Source organism: Nematostella vectensis, chromosome 7 (genome assembly GCF_932526225.1).
Source record: "Nematostella vectensis chromosome 7, jaNemVect1.1, whole genome shotgun sequence".
NCBI lineage: Eukaryota > Metazoa > Cnidaria > Anthozoa > Actiniaria > Edwardsiidae > Nematostella > Nematostella vectensis.
In genome coordinates, this window is record NC_064040.1 from 8667386 (window position 1) to 8691155 (window position 23770).

At 41.5% G+C, this 23770-nt stretch overlaps 2 protein-coding genes and 1 pseudogene across 3 annotated transcripts; 2 read left to right on the top strand and 1 right to left on the bottom strand.

Annotated features, from left to right (window-relative positions):
- The first annotated feature begins 2 nt into the window (after positions 1–2).
- On the top strand, positions 3–23709 carry LOC5513020 (serologically defined colon cancer antigen 8 homolog). 2 transcript variants are annotated; one of them, XR_007312212.1, is made up of 24 exons: positions 3–189; positions 366–473; positions 1519–1712; positions 2165–2275; positions 4930–5190; positions 5960–6013; positions 6200–6264; positions 6514–6567; positions 6808–6832; positions 7402–7496; positions 7630–7768; positions 8261–8413; positions 9138–9203; positions 10141–10209; positions 11194–11310; positions 11637–11765; positions 12484–12616; positions 13507–13624; positions 14682–14856; positions 15238–15424; positions 20185–20342; positions 22154–22303; positions 22530–22661; positions 23186–23709. XR_007312212.1 is itself a non-coding variant. In XM_032382530.2 (20 exons), exons 1-20 carry the CDS (start codon positions 141–143, stop codon positions 15403–15405), a joined length of 2283 nt encoding a protein of 760 aa, XP_032238421.2. In that variant the 5' UTR covers positions 4–140; the 3' UTR covers positions 15406–19590. The 2 variants fall into 2 exon arrangements, 1 of the variants encoding a protein (XP_032238421.2); XM_032382530.2 differs by lacking the exons at positions 20185–20342; positions 22154–22303; positions 22530–22661; positions 23186–23709 and having other exon boundaries at positions 4–189; positions 15238–19590.
- LOC125568262 lies at positions 2943–4662 on the top strand (annotated as a pseudogene).
- LOC5513019 lies at positions 15415–19609 on the bottom strand. Its single transcript, XM_001633232.3, has 4 exons — positions 19500–19609; positions 18328–18504; positions 16154–16282; positions 15415–16044 (listed from the first exon to the last, which is right to left on the bottom strand). The coding sequence occupies exons 1-4, from the start codon at positions 19575–19577 to the stop codon at positions 15787–15789; spliced, it is 642 nt and encodes a 213-aa protein (XP_001633282.2). The 5' UTR covers positions 19578–19609; the 3' UTR covers positions 15415–15786.
- Positions 23710–23770: the final 61 nt, after the last annotated feature.

The following is a 23770-nucleotide window of genomic DNA, read 5'->3' on the forward strand; positions in this document are numbered from 1 at the left end:
ATCACGGGCTCAGATAATTTTCAAAATGGCGGCTGCCAGACGGTTTTAGGTCCTTTTCTGAATTCTTATCTATTTTTAAATATTTTTAAAGAAGTGTTTTAAAATTGGGGCTTAAGGGTATCAAAGAGGATATTTGTGGGATGTTTGAGTCTGATGATTCTCCTTCAGGATACAAGAAGGTTATTAGAGGTAAAGACACGCTAACAAAATATGACAACAATACTCACGGATTTTTCTCACTGAATTATCGATAAGGAAGTAAAAAGAATGCATATACTTTGAAGGTGATTTAATGCTCTCAGTGGTTAACATTCTCGTCAGATTGATGTTAGTTTGAAACCGGGACGTTTTCTGGCACATTACAGATCGCGCTAGCGAGAGTCTTGGGTCTCTCCGAATCACATTCAACTCCCCTGTGAAAACTCCACCCTCCGCAAGTAACAACCGCTCAAGACATGAATACAATTCTGCTGGTATGTAAAATATAATAAAAGACTACCGGTTTTTATCAAATTTCCTGGTCTCCCGGTTTTACCTTAAATCTCCCGGTTTATGACAAAAATTTAATCAGTCCAGTTGTTTTTCAAAAAGATATTGGATTTTAGCCACAAAGTTCTGCAATTCTTATAGTTCATATTCATATAGTTGCATTGAAGTTATGACCCCCTAGGGGAGGGAGGGGAGGGGTAGGGCTCTTTGGGGTAAAGGGGTAGGGTTGACTGTGGTAGACACCGAAAAAAAAATACCCTAAAAAATAACACGCTACGAAAAAATCACAACCCTAAAAAATACCCCTTACAAAAAAGTAACCCTAAAAATACCAATAAAAAATTATTTTTTAAACATCCTTTAATGTCATTCATAAAAAACACACCTTGAAGTTTAAAAATGTATTGTCATCCTTGCAGTTTCATGGAAAATAGTTTTTTTTATCAGAAACTGAAGAAAAAAATAACATAACAGTATACAGCTATACCTACTTATATTATATAGTCTATACATATATACATTATCGTATAATCTAAAGCCTTTCGTAGACTTTTATACCAATGGCCACTCAAAAAGTAGTTGAAATTGATGTTTAGTCCAGTCAATCTAGTGTTTTACCAAAAAGTAATATCAACACAAGTAATTTTGCTCTTAAATGACAGAGTAGTATTAACTTCTAAAAAGTTCTCAAAAGTTCTCTTGGGGAACATCTTGAAAATTTATATGAAAGTTTTCCCCATTAAACCACAGGGTACCCATTTATCATATTTTATCTAATATATATTAACTGAGATAGTACAAATGTTATATTGATAAAATATATCCCGTACCCCCTCCTTCCTAAAAAGTCTCCCAGTTTTTTAAGTCTGGGGGTTGGCAGGTATGTAAAATCTAAAAAGTTACTACTTAGTAGTTTAGTGACTATTTTCATTTATTTTTAACTTTTTAGTTGATATTTTAATGAACATAGTGTAAGCACTCTTTAAACATAAGGAAACCTAATTTTAATGCCACCTTTTTTTATTTCAGTCTCACGTCTGAAGGTTCTTCTGCAACAGTACAATAATTCCAAGCTTGCATCAGATCCATCTTGGTTACATGACGTGACTTCTAGGGTTCAGAGTCAATCGAGTTTTCTTCCTGATGCCGATGAGTTGACTGAACTCCTCAACAGCCAGTATGTTGTCATACAGCACCTAGAAAACCAAGTGGAATTCTACAAGGTACAAAGAATCAAGACATATAACTTATTAGCAGGGAGCAAACATTCACTCACTCACTCATCCGTTTGCACCATTTTCCACCTATGAGTGGGTATGATGTTGCATGGATCTCATCACACTCTTCTAGGCTATATGATCTGTTGTCAAGTCAGCAGTCAGGCCGGAAACCTTAAGGTTAGTGAGGGTGACCTCAGACCATGTCTTCCTTGACTGGCATCTTCATCTGCAACCCCTGACTTCAAAAGGAGATTCGACATATAACTTCTATTACATATTACTTCATATGACTTCAAAAGGAGATATATTACTTTTGTAATAATTCTACAAAATACACTTAGCATCCTTTAAAAGCTGTATGCTTTTAATCGATTGAGAAATACTGTTTCCTATTACTGTTTGCCTTTTAATCCATTGATGTTAACTTTGTTCATGACCATTTCTTTTTTATCAAGGATGCTCTGGGCACACTAAGAAAGAGAACAGAGCTGATAACACAAGAGAACCAGTCTCTTTATGAGCAGCTGAAGACGCGGACCGTGAATGAGCTCGTTAGTGAAGCTCAGGTCAGTTACAGTAGCTGGCATTACAAAAATGACAGGGATGAATATTCAAAAATATATTGAAATAGCATAGTTTGTGTCAACAAATCTAACCAGTTAGTTAAAACACTGTTGGCTTTAAGCCTTGATCAAACAGAGATGAGTGTTGAAGAGAGTTCAACTCTTTTTAGCTCTCACATTACTGTGAACAAACATTCTTTGAGAATTGATAAGAGTGGTCTCTTTTTTTCCAAGAATAAGCACAGTCGATTAATTGATTAATGTCACTGCTAGTAAATGAAATACTCTCATCACTTATATTCGCATGATCAAACATTGACAACTCTATGTTGAATTTAAACATGTTCAAAGTGAATGACAGTCAATGAGAGTGCATTAGAGTACACAGTCAAATGCTCATGACAGCTCTCAGCAAATACCAAGGCTTTAGTCTATCACTCTAACCATATTGTGATTGTATAGATAAAATCATTATTTGAATTTCTCTCTTTTAGTAATAATAATAATAATAATAATAATAATAATAATAATAATAATAATAATAATAATAATAATAATAATAATAATAATAATAATAATAATAACAATAATAATAATAATCTGTGCAAAGATCACCAGTTTACTCTACATTGACGATCTTAAAGTGTATGCTGCGTCTGAAGCAAAGCTGAACAAAGTCCTGAAAATGACAAGAGAAGCGATGAGCGACATCGGTCTTGAATGGAACCCAAAGAAGTGCAACGTGCTACATGTGAAGAGAGGATTACAGACCTATAACGACAAGGGAAGCAGAGTGGGTGATCTAAACATCAGAGACCTTGAGGAGGATGCGCACTACTGCTTCCTAGGATCACCCGAACAGATACTCCAAGATGAGAAGGTAGCATTGGTGTCTGCGGCTAGCACATATCTCAAGAGACTCTCAATAATCTGGTCGGGCCCGCTATCTGATAGTAACAGGGTGAAAGCGTCAAACCAGCTCGCACTTCCAGTGCTGTCATACCTAACGTGGTCGATGCACTGGAACTTGACAGACTTGAGAGAGATAGACAGAAAGGCAAGGAAAATAATGAGTGAAAATGGCGGGAAACACCCACTTGGGTCAACAGCCCTCATATACCTCCCGAGGGCACTTGCTGGGCGTGGAATGAAGTCGGTCGAGACGGAATACAAGCACACAAAAGTCAAGACGGCCCTGAAGCTCTACTCCAATCAGGATGCAAGCATGGAAGTGGTTAGACGCTTTGAGGAGTTATCATCTACCAAGGGTCACCAGTCTCTGGTGAAGAAGGCCAAAAAATATGCAAGTGAACTTGCCCTATCACTCGAGCTCACATATCCAGAGCCCACTTGTTTTGGAGAAGACGGAGAAACCATCGCCACAAAAATGATTGGCTCCACATTACGGAAGATAGCTGATGGAGCAAGGCAAAGCAAGATGGAAGAAGAAAAATGGCAAGGAAAGTTGCTCAAGAGCAGATGGGAAGATGAGGATCTGGATAGACCAGGCTGCTTCGCGTGGATGAGAGAATGGCGAGATGCCCCCACCCACACCATTGCAAGCATAGTGGAGATGTACGAGCAGCAAGTTCCAACCAAGCTCTACTCGGCTAGGAAAACCTACACCTCGCCAGCTGATGACATTATGTGTAGATTGTGCGGTTCAACTGCAGAGAGCTTGGCCATGTTCTCGCGGGCCGCCCAGCTCTCTCCCAAAGCAAGTACCTAGCACGACATAACGCAGCACTACAGATCCTCTTCTTTGAGAAGCTGAAAGATCTGAAGCTGATAGAAGCAACTACTCTACTATCGTACCTAAGCCCACCTACGAATCCCAGGATGCCAAGGCATTCTGGGACGTCCCAATGTTTGCAGAACACACTCATGTACGACAGAACAGGATTGACGCCCGCATTATAGACCATAAGTGAAAAGAAATTCTAGCGATTGAGATGGCGTGCCCGTGGATGGAGAACAGAAGGAAGAAAGATGAGGAAAAAACAATGAAGTATGGCCCGCTGAGATGGTAGCTGAAGCAACAGTACCCCTGCTATAGCATCGAGCAACACAACATAGTGATGGACGTGCTGGGAGGTTGGTCCCAAGACGTGAACAGCTCGATGAGGGAGATATTCGGCGCGCGTGGTCGTGATGTCCTAAAGAGGATGCAGAAAGCAGTGCTTTCAAGTTCGTTAAATATTGCAAGGACGCTGAAAGTGCTAACAAGATAAACAGTCGTACTGAACTGTATAGAGATCGGACTATTTTGATTGATTTATTTTTACATTTCTTAATTTTATGTTATACCTAGAATTTTGAAAGGGGGATTCCAAGATACAGTTTGGTTTATGCTTGCGCCCCTTTATATATTATTTATTATAATAATAACAATAATAACAATAATAATAATAATAATAATAATAATAATAATAATAATAATAATAATAATAATAATAACAATAATAGCAATAATAACAATAATAATAATAATAACAATAATAATAATAATAATAATAGCAATAGCAATAGCAATAGCAACAGCAACAGCAACAATAACAATAACAATAATAATAATAATAATAACAATAATAGCAATAGCAATAGCAATAGTAATAGTAATAATAATAATAATAAATGAGAAATTAATATTTTCACAGGAGACCCATATTGAGAGACCTGCATCCTCTCAAACTCCAGCCATGGACAGCAAATCTAGGAAAGACAAAGGTCACGTGAGATTCGACATATCTGAGGAGGAGAGTGAAGAGGAATTGCCTTCTCCAAGGATTCATGACTACTACCCTCCCCCTCACAGTAATACAGGGTCCTACCCACCCCACCCTGGAGAACACCCTGGTGACCAATACTCATTGGGGTCAGCTGGCTTGATGAGCAGTGCGACAGGCAGTGATGACCAGGTTTGTTATTTTTGCAGTAGATCTTTACCTTCGAGGCAATGGACTTGCTTTGCACAAATGGGATGGGGCAGACTTCCAATAGACACCCCCTTTCTACAACTGAAATGGCTGAATTTCACTCATGCATTTAGTATCAAATTCCTCCTCCTTAGCTACATACAACCCTGAAATGGCTAAATTAAAAAAAAATAGCATTACATTTAAATAAAAGCGCTTATACAAATTAAACCATGTTCTAAGAGCTTCACTCACTCACTCACTATCCATTTACGTCAGTGTCCACCTATTGGCAGGTGTGACGCCGCATGGAGGTTCACATCGGGGTCGCACAGGTCCTTTACAGCATCTCTCCATGCTTTACGGTTGGATGCCACGCTTGCCTTCAGGCCAGCCGTTTTTAGATCGCTAAGCGTGGTATCCGCCCAAGTCTTTCTGGGTCTGCCCCTCATCCTATAAAGTCCTATAAAATCCTATCCTATAAAATCTTATAAAGTATGTACTGTATTAAGAATGTCCCATCCTGCAGCTGAGGAACACAAGCTCCCAGTAAGCTCACATATGCTCAACAAGTCAATTTCTGGGCCAAGAAGCAGAAAAGATATTATCTATGTCTTGACTGGGAATCGAACCTGTTTTATCAGATGGGAGAGGCCCCACATGATGCACTGGGCCACCTGTGTGTCTAATCCAGAATTCTATCCTTAGTGTGTTGTTAATTAACAAATATACAGTAGCATTTCATCCTTTGAGTAATCAATTCTGTCTACAGCTGTTCTTGTCATCAAAGGAGAGACAGTTTGTTAGTCAAATGCAAGCGGAAGTGGTGAGTGAACTATTCTCTGACTCTATACCTGCCCTATTTAAAAAAAGACTCTGATTATTTGAACCAAAGAAAGTAAAATCGCTACTTATCAATCCCCACTGCTTACTCTGAAGCCCAAATGAAACCCTGTAGCAATACATCTAATGCTGTTGTTCTGATATTTTATGATTCTGGTTTGTTACAAAGGATAAAATTCGTGAGTTACATGAAGCAAAGTCAAGACACTTGGAGACATTGTTATACTCAACAAGGTAATAGTGGCAGAATGAGGTCCTGGGAGACCATGCCTAAAGGAATATGTAAATAAATTAAATTTTGTAATAAATGTTATAAATTTTGCTTGTGCCGTAATGTGTCTTATTTATTCATGCCACTCCCTTCAATATAGTTTCCTAACCCATACAGACTAAATTTTGGGGGTGTTTTTTTTTGGTAGTTTGGAAAATGACAAAATGGTGGATGACTAAGCCTCTGTAAACCTGTTGCCTCTTTTTTTTCAGAGATGAGTTGGAAGACTACCAAAGACAAGTAACACAGCTTCAAGAAAAGATCAGGTCAGGGTAATCAGTTGGCCGGATAAGAATATGTTATTTTAATGTTCAATGAGTGATACATAATGTATTCTTGGCACAGCTAATCAATGAAATGACTTAAACATTTGCCAAGTCTGTTGCAAAAAGCGTATGTGGACGAATGAGTACGTGCAATGTAACACAGACCCTTAGCAATTAGGGAATTATATTATTTTTCAGTACCTTGAACAGTTCTCACAGTTTTTTGCTTTCCACTTACAGAGATCAAGCTGGGATTTTGGAGCAGGTGTGTATGTTAATATGTAACACTCACTCTATCCAGTAACTACTGAGGGGAATTGAGGTGACCATTGTACTTGATCTCTGAAAGGAGACAAAAATCTTTTGACTGAGCAGAGGTTTGAGTTAATTTATTATCATATTTGCTGCTCATGGTATTATTAGAAGTAAAAAACAATGTATATTTAAACATGTGCAGCTCACTCAAGAATACTAAACTTCCAAAATAAAAAAAAGATTAGTAGAATAACCAATGTAAAACCAGGAATTTTGAGATAACAATGTAAACATACAGTATGAAGGGAGCTTATTTTGTTTCATTTCCTATTCCATTGGTACATTACTCTAATTGCACACCATGATGTTTGTCATCTTACAAGCAAAATGTGCTACATTCTTTATGCTCACTCTATGTTTTTATCATGATGAAATAAAGAATGTTGCAGCAAATAAGAGAAAACTATATGGGAAATTTGAAGTGACTTGCATCTGACACCAAATGTATAGAGTTAAAGAGTTCAGGGAATTCAATTATTTTATTATTATTATCTTTCAATATTTCTTATCCTCTCCCAGGGTGGGAAATCTGTGCTGTGTTTGAAGTGTGGCACTCAAGAAGCTGTGCTTGCATCATCCGACGCTACTGCCAAAACTATCAGCAAAATCACAAGGTATTGGTTGCCAGCGCTCAAGAATTCGTAGGCTAAGTGTAACTTTAATGTCTGATTAAATCCTTGTCATTAAATTGTTCATTGCGTTTTGTCTGCAAAGTCTCATTTGCTATCTCTCTCTAATTGTTATCAGAGAGAGAGATGAGTTAATGGATGTTCTCACGAAGCAGAAAAGCAGTGTTAGTGAAGTGCGCAAGCGAGAACTGGATGCGTACACCCAGGTCAAAAAGAGCTGTGAGCTAGTGGAACAGGCACAGCTAGAGAAAGCACAGGTAACCCACACATCTAGGTCACTGGACACAGGGCACAAAGATTTGTGGGCTGGTGTAATAGCCTAGCTTAAGAAAGCAAAGGTAACCCACACATCTAGGTCACTACACACATGTCAAGAAGGGCTGTGAGCTAGTGGAACAGGCACAGCTAGAGAAAGCACAGGTAACCCACACATCTAGGTCACTGCACACAGGACAAGAAGAGTTGTGAGCTAGTGCAACAGGCGCAGCTAGATAAGGCACAGGTAGCCCACACATCTAGGGCCTTACACACAGGACAAGAAGAGTTGTGAGCTAAAACAAAAGGCACAGCTAGAGAAAGCACAGGTAGCCCTCACATCTAGGGCACTACACACAGGACAAGATGAGTTGTGAGCTGATTGAACAGGCCCAGTAAGAAAAGCACAGGTAACCCACATGCTACTAGCACTAGGTCACTAGCATGTCAATATCAGTGTTAACGGTCGGATGATTGTTGATCTGTCTGACCAGGCAATCATCCAGGTACAGCAGTTGAAAGAGGAGCTAAAGAAGCAGGGAGAACGCCATGAACAGTATGCACGGGAATCCTGCAATCGTGCAGGACAGGAGCTGGAGAAAGCCAAAAGTCGTCTTGTGGAAGACATTGATCAGTTGAACAAAAAGGTATGTGAACAGGGGTGGATCTAGCTGTTATTGCTAAAGGGGGGGTTTTGGCTCAGTTACCAAGGGGGGAGTGGGTATTCTTTTGTTACATCTGGCAGCAGGGGGGTGGGGGTTAAACCCCCTAAACCCTCCACCTAGATCCGCTACTGGTGAAACACATAGTACTGTAGGGATTTGATGGATACTTTGCCTATGTATTTCTCATGTCTTTGTTGGAGTACTAACTGTATTATGGGGGGAGGGCACCTATTTTGTAATTGAATTAAAAGCCCAAGAATTTTTTTTCCACTCACAGGAGAGAATGTCATATATGGCAATGTCAATAACTAGATCCTCACTTAGATGATGATTAGGTATGGGAGAAGGGACAGATGTTTAAAAAATCTAATGTTGAGGGGTGCTTCCTTTAAGGGCAGCATTTCAGATCATCACAGTTTCACCTGGTAGTCAGTAATTGGGCAGATAGGATCCAGATGTCCTTTCTAGTGGACTCTTGTACCCTGATGTGCATGTCAAAGAAATAGTAAATTATCTACTCAACCTTACACCAATTGCAGCATCTCTTTTGACTTCTTTGTGTACTGTAAGAATCTGAGTTGGAGGAGTTTTAACGATTTTGCTAGGAGCGTGCTTGGGCGAATTCGCATTAGGTTAGCATATGAGCATGTCTGCGTGGACACATGTACATCATTTGGGTCCTGGTAATGACAGATGTGGCTTTCAGTTGCAGTCTATGAGCGATGCACAAGCTGCCACGGAGAACCAGCTTGACAGAGTGACCCGAGAAAAGGTACACCATAGGTACACATCATAGGTACACATATACACCATAGGTAAACATATACACCATAGGTAAACATATACACCATAGGTACACATATACATCATAGGTACACATACATCATAGGTACACATATACACCATAGGTACACATATACACCATAGGTACACATATACACCATAGGTAAACATATACACCATAGGTACACATATACATCATAGGTAGACATATACACCATAGGTACACATATACATCATAGGTACACATATACAACATAGGTACACATATACACCATAGGTACACATATACACCATAGGTAAACATATACACCATAGGTACACATATACGTCATAGGTACACATATACATCATAGGTACACATATACCTATTTCAAAAAACGTTGTCAGTGCGAAAGGGAAAATGGCGATTGGCAAATGGCAGTTCTAGGACCAAAAGGAACCATGGGCCTCATTAAATTTCTACTAATGATGAAGAATTTGGATAACTCAAACAATTATCCATTAAAGATCATCAATGTATGTCTCTGACATTGCTAGACTTTATTTAACACCTTTAATTTTACGAATGATTAGTACCCAGAAGCACCGTTTGGGCTTAGAACTGCCATTTGCTATTTGCCATTCGCCATTTGCACTGACAACCTTTTTTGAAATAGGTGTATACATCATAGGTACACATATACATCATAGGTACACATATGCATCATAGGTAAACATATACATCATAGGTAAACATATACATCATGGTACACATATACATCATAGGCACACATATACATCATAGGTACACATATACATCATAGGTACACATATACATCAAAGGTACACATATACATCATAGGTACACATATACACCATAGGTACAACACATGTTATATACACCATAGACTTGGGCACTACTAAAGTAAAGGGATGTATTATGTCAGGTTGCCATAGCAACAGAACTGGAACAGGCTAAAGCACAGATCATGAGCCACTCTGCAGAGGTTGCTAAGGTGAGCCTAGAGGTTTCTAAGGTGAGCCTAAATTCATGCGCATCGTAAGAAGATAACATCACCTTGAGCACATGTACATGGCGTATTTGTTTACTCAAATGTTAATAAAAACAAAAGGGTATGTTGTGCGACATGAGGCTGTGTATGTTGCGTGATGTATGGTTGTGTGTGACTTTTTGTTGTGCAACATGTGGTTGTGTGCTGGGTGGTGTTTGTGTTTGACGTATGTTTGTGTGACATGTTGTGTGACAGGCTTTTGTGAGGTGTTGTTTTGTTTGCTGTCTAAGCTGTGCTTATGTGACATGTCGTTGTTTGTGTTGTGTGACGTGTGGTTGTGTGTATTGTGTGGTTGTGTGACTTGGTTTTGTATGTTGTGTCACATGCTGTGTGTTGTGCGACATGTCATTGTGTGTGATGTGTGCTTGTGTGACGTGTCATTTTGTATGTTGTTTGACATATCATTGTGGGTGTTGTGTGACATGGCATTGTGCATGTTGTGTGACGAGCCGTTGTGTGACACGCCATCGTGTGTGTTGTGTGACGTGTGCTTGTGTGACATCGTTGTATAGGTTGAATCTCACTATGACGCAAGCGTAAGCGCAAACGGAGGCGCAACACAAGTGAGAATCGGTCAAGCACAAGCGCAAGCGCAAGAAAATCAAGCAGTTGCGTTCTCTTGCGCTTCTGCTTGCGCTTATGTTCAAGTGAGAATCGGAAAACTACGTGCGCTCCGCTTGCGCTTACGTGTTCTGCCATTGTGGGTTTTGCGTGACATGTCGTTCTGTAACTTGTGATTGTGTGACATGCTGTTGTGTGACGTGTGCTTGTGAGACGTCGTTGCATGTGTTGTTTGACATGTCATTGTGGGTTTTGCGTGACATGTCATTGTGTGTGCTGCGTGACATGTCGTTGTGTAACTTGTGATTGTGTGACGTGTCGTTTTGTGTGTTATGTGACATGTGCTTGTGTGTGTGTGTGTTGCAGATGGGAGAGGAGATGCAAAAAGAGCTGAATGAGGCGACGATTAAAACCACACTCGCTGAGCAACAGGTAGCCTCATTGAAGACCGCAGTACAGCAGGCCAGCAGGCAGCGAGAACAGGTAAATACTGCATGTATGTGTATCACAACTAAATCCGCAACTTATACCGGCTTTTCTGGATAATGAGCCTCATAATTTAACTGTCTTGTATCATTTTTGGCGATTCTTGAAACCCCTTTAGCGTGGTTTATTCATCAAAATTGTTATTGAATTTGCGGGGAGTTGTCATTATCATCATCCTTCAACCTCAGCCACTACCGCCCGCACAACTCCTCTCCACACACTGTAGTCTGCTGTTGCACTTACCGTGGGATCCCTGTGTCCCTAGACGTAGTATTTCATCTGGCACATCAAGTTTAAATCTGATTACTCGTATCTTTTTCCAGGAGCGTGTTCGCCAGCAGACAGAGTCGAGCGAGTTGCGGCGGAGACTGGAGGAGGCTGAGTCTGGCTGGATGGAGAGCAAGGAGGAGTGTATCCGGCTGACTGAGAGGCTCGACCATGCCACGAGAGAGGTACGAGTAGCACACGAACAGGTTACGAGCAAGGTACGAATAACACACAAACAGGTTACGAGAGAGGTACGAATAACACACAAACAGGTTACGAGAGAGGTACGAATAACACACAAACAGGCTACGAGAGAGGTACGAATAACACACGAACAAGTTACGAAAGAGGTACGAATAACACACGAACAGGTTACGAGAGAGGTACAAATAACATACGAACAGGTTACGAGAGAGGTACGAATAACACACGATCATGCTACGAGAGAGGTATGGATAACATACGAGCAAGCTACGAGAGAGATACCATTAGCACACGAACCGGCTACGAGAGAGGAACGAATAACACACGATCATGCTCGGAGAGAGATAGGAATAGTACACGATCATACCACGAGAGAGGTACGAGTAGCACACGAAGAGTTTACGAGAGAGGTACGAGTAGCACACGAACAGGCTACGAGAGAAGTACGAATAACACACGAACAGGCTACGAGAGAGGTACGAGTAGCACACGAACAGGAACGAATAGCTTACGACCACGATACGAGAGAGGTATAATAGAACACTACCACGCTACGAGAGAGAAAAGAATGATACTCTGCAAAATGATTGGCCTTGGCTTCATATTTGATTTTCGCGATCAAGTAACTGCTGATTAAACATTGATTGCACAGTTCAGCGTTTGTGATTGAAGCCGCTATTGACTGTATCTTGTTCGTAGGCTAAAATCTCAGCTACTGCAAAAAAGAACCTGGAGAAGGCAAGAGCTGCTGAATTGACAGCTGTCAATCAGCAAGCAACGCAGAGAGAGCAACAACTTACAACGCTTTTACAGGAAACAGAGAACCGCAATAGTAAGTTTCGACACTCTTACAAGAAACAGAGAACCGCAATAGTAAGTTTCGACACTCTAACAGAGAACCGCAATAGTAAGTTTCGACACTCTTACAAAGAAACAGATAACCGCAATAGTAAGTTTCGACACTCTTACAAGAAACAGAGAACCGCAATAGTAAGTTTCGACACTCTTACAAAGAAACAGATAACCGCAGTAGTAAGTTTCGACACTCTTACAAGAAACAGAGAACCGCAATAGTGAGTTTCGACACTCTTACAAGAGGCAGAGAACCCGCAATAGTAAGTTTCGACACTCTAACAGAGAACCGCAATAGTGAGTTTCGACACTCTTACAAGAAACAGAGAACCGCTCTCGCGTTTCCACAGTGCAAGCTCGCGTGAAGAAGTGTATCTAACCCTTGCCCTCGTGTGTCTTTAGTGCAAGCACGCGTGTAGAATTGTAACTTACCCTTGCTCTCGCGTGCCCTTAGTGCAAGCTTGCGTGTAGAAGTGTATCTAACCCTTGCCCTCGTGTGTCTTTAGTGCAAGCACGCGTGAAGAAGTATATCTAACCCTTGCCCTCGCGTGTCTTTAGTGCAAGCACGCGTGGAGAAGTGAATATAATCCTTGCCCTCGCGTGTCCTTAATGCAAGTACGCGTGTGGAAGTGCATCTAACCCTTGCCCTCGCGTGTGTTTAGTCCATGCACGCGTGTAAAAGTAAATATAACCTTTGCCCTCGCGTGTCCTTAATGCAAGTACGCGTGTAGTAGTGAATCTAACCCTTGCCCTCGCGTGTGTTTAGTGCAAGCACGCTTGTAGAATTGTAACTAACCCTTGCCCTCGCGTGTCCTTAATGCAAGTACGCGTGTAGTAGTAAATCTAACCCTTGCCCTCGCGTGTCCACAGTGCAAGCGCGCGTGGAGCTGGAGCAGATGTTGGAATCTCAGATGAACGTGGTGACGAGGCTGAAGGCCGAGTGCCAGCGACTGACGCAGCAACTTAACGACCTGTCAATCAAATCAAGGTGGGAGGTTTAAATTCATACGGCAATAAATGAATTTTTGAATGTTGGCTTCAGAGACCTCAATTTGGTTATTTCCGGATTTTTTTATCTTTTTTTGTACCAAACATTCAGGAAAAACATATAGAACATAGTAAGACTTTGAAGAAATTGCGCGGAACATGTCCTTCGCTTTATATCTTACAAGGGATTTTCTGTGGGGAACCATTTAGAAAAAGCAAGAAAAATAAGAATAAAAGACTACTAACAGCTGTTAGCATAAGAATAAAAGACTACTTATACAAAAGAATACTAACAGCTGTTAGTAGTCCTTTATTTTCAAGGTTCCCACATAACATCTACCTGAAAAGCTGTATCGCATGAGTAATTAACTCTACGTATAATCAAAATCTTCAAAAATATTATGAATCATGTTGTGTTATGTGTTTCCAAGAGACCATGATATAAGAGAACGAATCCCCGTGGCCCATGATGTCGTCCAAGAAAGCTATTTTTAGGTTGCGCGAGCTTGTCAATCATACCATCCATATATGGTTCATCGCGCCATATTTGGTTATGGGCACCTCGCGAGCTAGTACATTTTCACAATTTTTTTTCCTCTCTGCACTTCTTTACTTCGTTCACTACCTGTTTTTATCCTTTTAGCTGCTGCTTCAATGTCCGATAAACGGTTTATTGGATCCAGCGTACTCTATGGAAGATCATTTTCACTGCGTTTGTAAAAAAAGATGGTATTTCGGTCAAAAAGATATCATAGCCTCTGCCGGTTTACATCGCTCAAGATGTGATCGCGCGATCGCGTGTTGCTAGGATACGTGAGCGCTAGCCAATCAGAGGCGTATTAAAAAATAACTGCTTGTTTTAAAAATAGCTTTCACGGACATCATTGGAACATACCCTAATACGGGGGATTCGTTCTCTTACATCATGGTCTCTTGGTTTTTCTTATGCTATTTTTTTCTTGACAAGACAAATTTCCAGAATTCACAAAGGCATTTTTGACATGCCAACGTGCACTTGCCGTTGCCTAGTTCTTACACCGAGCATTATTAAATCATAGGAAGGAGTTGCGTGACAGCGTGACCGAGCGTGATAGGATTCAAACCCAGCTGTCTAGCGTGAAAAGTAAGGGCAAGGAGCTGGAGGCCAACTTGAAGAAGAAAGACCAATTGGTGGAGAACCTGAATAACAAGCTCAAGCGCTCCGAGACGGACGTCAAGACAAACATCACCCAGGTAACCACTCTGAAGGATTATTCAGTACGACACTACTGATTAGATAGTTTGATTAATGAATTTATTACATTTCTGATTGGTTAGTGATCCGATTAGTAGATTGAGACACTTATGATTGGTTTTTGGTCTGATTGGTCTAAATTCAGTACGCCATTTTTGGTTGGTTAGTTGTCTGAATTGTCCAAATTGAGTTCGATCTCTGATTGGATAGTCGTTTGATTGGCCTAAATTAAGTACGGCATTTCTGATTGGTTAGTCGTCTGATTGGCCTAAATGGAGTACGACATTTCTTTTTGGTTAGTTATCTGATGAAATTAAATTAAATTAAGTACGACCTTTCTGATTGGTTGATCGGCTGATTGTTGAATATCTGTCTATTAGATATATGATCTCCTCGTGAAGCAGAACTCTTTGTTGCGTGACCGTCAAGCGCTGACGCGAGAAGTGGAGTATCTAAGACAACAACTCCTCCAGTCACGCACACAGGATTGCGTTACCCCTGCCGACACGGAGAGTAACGCAAGTACCATTGATAACCAGGACGCGTGACTACAGACATTTTAAATATGTACATATATTGTATTTTACTTTTTAAATTTTAAGACTATGTATAAAGTATACATAGATAGGATACGCTTTATTCTGATTTTAACAAAATTAATAAGATCATCCGAAATCTCAAGTGCCATTTGCCTTTTCCTCTGGCAAGGTTTTTAAAATGGGTGTATACGTTTTACTGTTCAAGAAGACAACAATATGTAACAGCAAATTTGTGACTGACTTCTCTCTGCTTATTGGCCATGTGCAAGGTTCACGTGACTCGCGTGTCGTCATATGTGCGTAATCCCCCTGCATATCTTTGACGTAACGCTGTCCATCTCGCGTTTTGCGTGTCTGCCGCGAGAGTATCGTGTTTATCACGCGTGTAGTTCACAGTGTGAGCCTGCAGCATCTGTACACGTATCGCACCATGTCATCCTCGTAGTCGCTCCTGCGTGCGAGTTGGAAGGACTGGAGGAGCTCGTCGTTTCTGCACCTGACGTGGTGTCTGTCGAGGAACATGATCTCGCCATTCGCGCGCTGCCTCCACCCGGTCTTCACTGTTCTGCAGTTCGCACTGAACTGACCAAACCTGTCCTCTAGCTCCAAGACCTTCCCACGAGTCAGCGCGAACTCTTGGTCTGTAGTCTAGGGCGAGAAAAATAAGTAATGTGCTATGCAAAAGCCTACGGGCCTCAAGTTATGGAATGGTATAATGGCATGGTGTATGGTGTGGCATGGATGTTGCTATTCTCACCGAGTAAGCTGACTCAATGGTTCTTAGTTTGGACCTGTATCGCTCTATCTCCCTTGTGCGAATACGGACGTCCTGCATCACTTGTGCTACGTTATTCTGTAGCTCGTTCTTTACTTTGGAGACATCCAACTACAAATCAACAATCATTGTGTCAAAAAATGTCAAGGATAACAAGTGACATGCGTATTATCATGGCAACCAAGAACATTTCAAAGAAAGTGAGCCTCCCTACCGGGAATAAAATAAATTCTCTATGGATGAAAGACCAGATTCATTTGTCGTGCCAAATCTAATTTTTTGGATTGTGCACATGAACAGTTCGATGCTCGGCGCGGTGCAGTTGAACTGTTTGTGGTTTCCCTGTTTTGTTGTTGTCATGTACTAGAGGCTTTTAATAATCAGGTTGCCTCACTTTGTACATTATAAACTTCGGCCATTAATCTCTACATGACTACGCTTATTAAACACACCCTCCTAGTTCACCTCCTTAAACACACAACCTCCTAGTTCGCCCCCCAAACACATCTCCCTCCTAGCTCACCCCCAAACACACACCCTCCCAGTTCACCCCCCAAATACACACCCTCCTAGTTCACCCCCCAAACACACACCCTCCTAGCTCACCCCCCAAACACATCCCCCTCCTAGCTCACCCCCAAACACACACCCTTCTAGTTCACCCCCCAAACATACACCTTTCTAGTTCACCCCCCAAACACACACCCTCCTAGCTCATCCCCCAAACACACACCCTCCTAGTTCACCCCCCAAACACACACCCTCCTAGCTCACCCCTAAAAAACACACCCTCCTAGTTCCCTCCACAAACACACACCCTCCAAGTTCAACCCCCCTTAAACACATCCCCCTCCTAGCTCATCCCCCAAACACACACCCTCCTAGTTCACCCCCCAAACACACACCCTCCTAGCTCACCCCCAAACACACACCCTCCCAGTTCACCCCCCAAACACACACCCTCCTAGTTCTCCCCCAAACACATCCCCCTCCTAGCTCACCCCCAAACACACACCCTCCCAGTTCACCCCCCAAACACACACCTTTCTAGTTCACCCCCAAAACACACACCCTCCTAGTTCACCCCCCAAACATACACCTTTCTAGTTCACCCCCCAAACACACACCCTCCAAGTTCACCCCCCAAACACACACCCTCCTAGTTCACCCCCCAAACATACACCTTTCTAGTTCACCCCCCAAACACACACCCTCCTAGTTCACCCCCCAAACACACACCCTCCTAGTTCACCCCCCAAACACACACCCTCCAAGTTCACCCCCCCCCCCCCCAAACACATCCCCCTCCTAGCTCACCCCCCAAACACACACCCTCCTAGCTCACCCCCAAACACACACCCTCCCAGTTCACCCCCCAAACACACACCCTCCTAGCTCACCCCAAAACACATCCCCCTCCTAGCTCACCCCCAAACACACACCCTCCCAGTTCACCTCCCGAACACACACCTTTCTAGTTCACCCCCCAAACACATACCCTCCTAGTTCACCCCCCAAACACACACCCTCCCGGTTCACCCCCAAACACACACCTTTCTAGTTCACCCCCCAAACACATACCCTCCTAGTTTACCCCCCAAACACACACCCTCCCGGTTCACCCCCCAAACACACACCTTTCTAGTCCACCCCCCAAACACACACCCTCCTAGTTCACCCCCAAACACACACCTTTCTAGTTCACCCCCCAAACACACACCCTCCTAGTTCACCCCCAAACACATCCCCCTCCTAGTTCACCCCCAAACACACACCCTCCTAGTTCACCCCCCAAACACACACCTTTCTAGTTCACCCCCCAAACACACACCCTCCTAGTTCACCCCCCAAACACACACCTTTCTAGTTCACCCCTCAAACACACACCCTCCTAGTTCACCCCCAAACACATCCCCCTCCTAGCTCACCCCCAAACACACACCTCCCAGTTCACCCCCCAAACATACACCTTTCTAGTTCACCCCCCAAACACACACCCTCCTAGTTCACCCCCAAACACATCCCCCTCCTAGTTCACCCCCAAACACACACCCTCCTAGTTCACCCCCCAAACACACACCTTTCTAGTTCACCCCCCAAACACACACCCTCCTAGTTCACCTCCCGAACACATACTCATGGTGAATCATCCGTACCATGCTAGCTTTCTCCTTGACAGCTCGCTTCAAGTTCTCTATCGTTTCTTCCTGCTCTAGGATCTTTTTGTCGTGGGATTTGATTAGTCGCTCTATGTCTGATAAGCGCTGACTGAAAGTCAACAGCGATCCGAGAACCGACGGCGTTACGATTTGGCCAGATGAGCTCCCGACCGGCTACCGACAAAAACAAAAATCATAATAGGTTATTCCGAGCATTTGAGTTACAACGTTCTGATCCGCCCACGAAGGCGTTGCGACCTACGGTTACAAGACGGAAGAACGCTTATAGACCCATAGTGTTACAACTACATACAGTTTAGATAGACCGGGTGTGTTTCGAATAAGATATAATAATAAGAATATGTGCGGACAGGCGAACTTGGAACTGGAATAATTTTTTTCCGGTTTTTAAATCTATTTTTCTTATTTTTATTTTTTCTATTTATGTTTTTTTAGCATAATAGTCTGCCAAAGATCCATAGATCAAAGTAATTTTCCTCAAAATCTTGTATGTATAGAAAAGTTGTAGAGGGATAACGCACACCCCCCCCCCCCCCCCCCCCCCCAAGTCGGAATAACGCAAAAAAAATGCGGGTTGTGAGGGTCAACATATGCGGGATAACCCAAAATAGCTGACATTGCGATCAGATAAATCATATGTGAGCAAAAAAAATCTTATTTCCAAAGGGAAGAACGAGTTGGAGTAGAGTTGTAAGAAGGATATATACGCAAGTTTATTGTATCGTAACGGAATATCTGAAGGATTTCCTTTTTGCTTTGCTATATATTCGGAAACTTCGGTCGAGCTTTGGCAAGATAAACAACGGAAAAAATAGAAATGATGTTTTGTATCCCCTGTTTGATGAGCGATAACGAAACTAAACGAACCAATGAGTTTCTGACCTGGCTACCGGCGAAAACATCATTTGAGATAGACCTTAAAAATAAAGCAAACTAGACTCCCAACTAGACGTACAAACACAATCGGGAAGCAAAGAGTAAAATAAAGATGTGAGAGTTGTTTGTTTTTCTTTGCTCGAGGTTATATTCGCGTTGTGTCTGTTTCAAATACCGCTTCTATTACGTCTTCTATTAAGCGCCAGCTCGCTGTGCACTAATTGGTTATAAAAAACGCTCTTTTAAAAAAATGGTAGACATTAAAACCTCACCTGGCTTTCAGTTTGCTTTTGAGAAAAAGAAGCGTCCAGAAAACCCATCAAACAAAGGAACAATATAGCGGACGCCATGATGGCAAACTGGCAAATAATGGGTTATTGTGCTTAGGGTTAGACTTATTATGAAATATGACCCCGAAAGAAACTTAGCCCTTGTTAAAACTTAGCCTACTCACTTAAACTCTTCTTTTACGTGTCTTATTTAATTATAAACTTTTTTTATAAGACTATTTCGTTTGTCGTGTGTTTGTCTTGTTTTAATATCTTTTCATCATCAAGAATAGAGTCGGAAATAAAGAAATGTGAAATACTTACAAAAAGGTAAAAAAAATGTAACATTGCGACTCGTTTCAGCTTTTCAGCCAAGTCTGAAATAAGCTTCAAAACCCACCGAGGAATAGCATAACCCTTCAGTTCTTTAGTGATTTTCTCACCTAGAGACCTATTTTTTATTCTTCGGATCATGTAAAACTCATTGTCCTTTTCTGGCCATGAATAGGTAATACTATACTGCTCCAAAAACGAGCGACACAATGGACCGTCTTCTGTAACGCAACATATACTTGTTGATGCGTTGATACGCGAGAAAACAAACCAGCCACAGTATTTAACTCATTCTACGATATTCGAGTAACAGAAAAGAACCCATTGCGTTTTCACATGGTGTGTTGTTGTCTAGGACAGTGCGAATGAGCGAGAGACTCAGTTTCTTCTCCAAAGCCAAGCGTGTCCTGTTCAAGTTGATTAATGAATATCGCACTCAATATGGCGACGTTGTGGGTTCTAATCGCTGTGTCGCTTTGTGTGGATGCTTACTCGTCTGGTCACAGAGCCAAGGTAAGACACCATTGTCTTCATATTCTTGCCATCGCACTCTGGAAAAAACTCTTTTGGGTAAAAATTTTAATACATATTTCTCGTCAAAGTTCTGCTTTTAATATGTTAATACACTCTTTTTTTATAAGAACGTCCATAACCTGGGATTTTCGCCAAAATTTGAGAACATGCTAAGAACATGCCGAGGCTCAGATAAACAGCAAAATATTTTTTCATTAGAGTGATCGCTCTAAATAATTAGAATCAATGATCATTTGTGTAGTTTTGTTTACTTAGCTGGTGTGTATGATTTCAGGTCACTGAAATTTAAGAACATCGGTAAGATGTTGCCCTAACAACCCTATTCAGACCGGGCTTCTGACGGGAGGGGGGGGGGTCTCTTTTGGCCCCCCCATCCGTAACTTTTGAACCATTGGAGCTATTATAAAAAAAATTTCAAAGAATTATTATCTGACAAAGAGGAACAAAATGATATAATTGTGTTGCCATAGCAACACAATATGACGTCATTATAGGACATATGGTATTATAGGACATAAGGACATATGGTTATAAATAGCCAATCTTTCGAAACCTTTTAATAGAACATCCAAAATCCAAATAAGTTATCATAACCAGTTCGTATTTAAAAAGCGACCGATATTCTTCAAAAACATTATCTTTGTGACGTCACGGTGACGTCACTTAAGTGAGCAGAAACGGGCAATATTTCTGTTTTATTAGATGTGTATTTCTGTATGTCTTGTTTCGATAATCTTATTATTTTGCAGTAGACATATTATTAGTGACACTGTTTCTATGACAACGATTTATGACACCTGTGACGTCAATGATTGATTGGCATGGTACCTTTAATATAGCATAAGTTTGCAACTGGACTCTTAATTATAGTAATAATTTAAATATCTGTCCCAAAAATGTTTTTTTGGCCAAACAAAGATGTTACTTTAAAAAAAAAACAGCAATTTTTAGCTAATTATGTAACATCAGCTTCCGCCATCTTGAGTCCGCCATCTTGGATTTAATGAAAGTCATTTATTATAATCAATAAAAACTGGGTGGCAAAATCTGAAGCTTTTTGACAATATTTAATCTTCGTTTCAAGTTTTTTTAATGATTTCAGGCGGATATGATTGTTTTTTTGCTATTTCTACAAGCGCTATTTCGAGAAGGTCAAAAATTGACAAAAAACACCACCCCTCCCCCCTAAAATAGAGATGTAAATTTTTATTGTGTTTTTTCAAAACTTGGTATAAAACGTTTTAAGACATGGATTTACGTTGAGCACGTCGTATTAATAGTTGATCTTAACGACTTAAAGCGTTTTGCCAAATTTTCATTAAACCTATGACTCAAAACTTGGTTGCTATGGTTACCAGGATACACATATCAAAATTTTGCTTAAACCAAAGTGATCCCAGATAAATTTTAGGAAAAGTTATCAAATTTCAATGCTCTAGCCCTACAAGTTCAAAAATTATTACAGATCAAAGGTGCTGGAGTCTGAATAGGGTTAAAATGCTTCAGTAAGAATGGCTCCGCCTCAACTAAAAATTAGACGTTCTTATAAAAAAAAGTGTATACACTTTCTATTTTTACAACCCTTATATGAACATTGCGATAAATGTTCAAATAGGACTAACTGTGCTCTCAGTAGGGGTTCTGCATATGGCACAATTTAACTACATGTCAGTAAAGATACGCAGTTCTTTGTTGGCGTAACATTAAGGAATCACCATTCAACAATACGCATATGTATAACCGCCTGTCGACAAGCACAGACTATGTGATGATTCACACTGCTTTTTTAGCGCCACACCGAGGCTTCATCACTAAACATTCTCTTGCAACACTTCCTGGGTCGATTCGCGCGCATGGAGAGCATGATTCGCCAGCAAGAGAAATCTATGAAAAATCAGCTTAACGAGATTCGCTACTTAAGATGGCTACTTATGAGCAAGGTAAGGAGAAGAGGGTGTTGGGGGAGAGAAGGTACCTTAGGCCTACAGGGAGGGGAGGAGAAGGGAAGAGAAGGGGATGGAAAGGGAGGAGAAGGAACGGGGAGGCAAGGGTAGGGGGGAAGGGAAGGGACGGGAAGGGAAGGGAAGGGAGAAGAGGGGAGGGGAGAGAAGGGGAGGGAAAGGGAAGGGAGATCAAGGAAAATGATTAACTAATGTTTTTCTACAGGGTACTGAAGAGAGATTGAACGAAGTCAGGTCAGATATTCGACATGAGAAAATCCAGATGAAAGACGCGGCGACCTTCAAACCCTTGACAGACTTGACAACGCGGTACAACCTACTGGATGGAAAACTCAAAGTGCGTGACTCGAGCCCTCTCAATTCTTGTGTGACATGGCGTGATGACGTCACAAAGATTTTCGTGACATTACACCATTGTGTGACATGACTCTTACTGTGTGTATATGATATATGATTGACAAGTCCTGTCCGTTGTGTGTCTTTGATTGGCAGGTCCTATCTTTTGAATGATTGACATTACTTTGTGTCTTGTGTGATTGACAAGTCCTTTCCGTTGTGTGTCTTAGATTGGCAGGTCCTATCTTTTGTATGATTGACATTACTTCGTGTCTTGTGTGATTGACAAGTCCTGTCTGTTGTGTGTCTTTGATTGGCAGGTCCTATCTTTTGAATGATTGACATTACTTTGTGTCTTGTGTGATTGACAAGTCCTTTCCGTTGTGTGTCTTAGATTGGCAGGTCCTATCTTTTGTATGATTGACATTACTTCGTGTCTTGTGTGATTGACAAGTCCTGTCCGTTTTGTGTCTTTAATTGACAGTTCCCATCTCTTGTATGATTTTCGTCTCATGTAATTGACAGGTTCTGTCTCAGTCCGTATCACGTGACTACAAGTCCATGCACGATATCTACGATCGAGTCTTGATTCATAAAAAGCTGACGTGTCGCAAGGAGTACACGTCATACCACCCTAAAGCTAGCGATATGATTGGCTCATTGTCGCGTCACTCGGTCGCGTGTCACCGGGGCGAGATGCTGCAGGGGTTTCTGTTTCAGCGCGAGGACGGCAGATGGGAGGGGAGGGTGCGCTACCAGTACTGGTGCTGCCGTATTAACATCAAGGACAAGTGGCAAGCCCCGCCTAAATGAGATCACATGGCATTGTAACGACAATAACATTGCTATAAAACTTATCCTGTTTGGAGTCTAGAAACCTTGCACTGGGAGTGAGATATATAGTAAATTCACTTAGTGTAGAGCAATGTACACCAGGGATCGGTAGGCGTCAGTAAGTCTAACCCCAGCAAAGATATAGGGTATAAATAGGCGTCGGTTAGTCTAGTCGGGTAAAGGGGCTTTGTTTTGAATTGAGTTCAATAACTTTATACTTATTAGCGCAAAATTTATTTTGTGTATGATCTAATGGCGCTTAGAACGACACCTTTA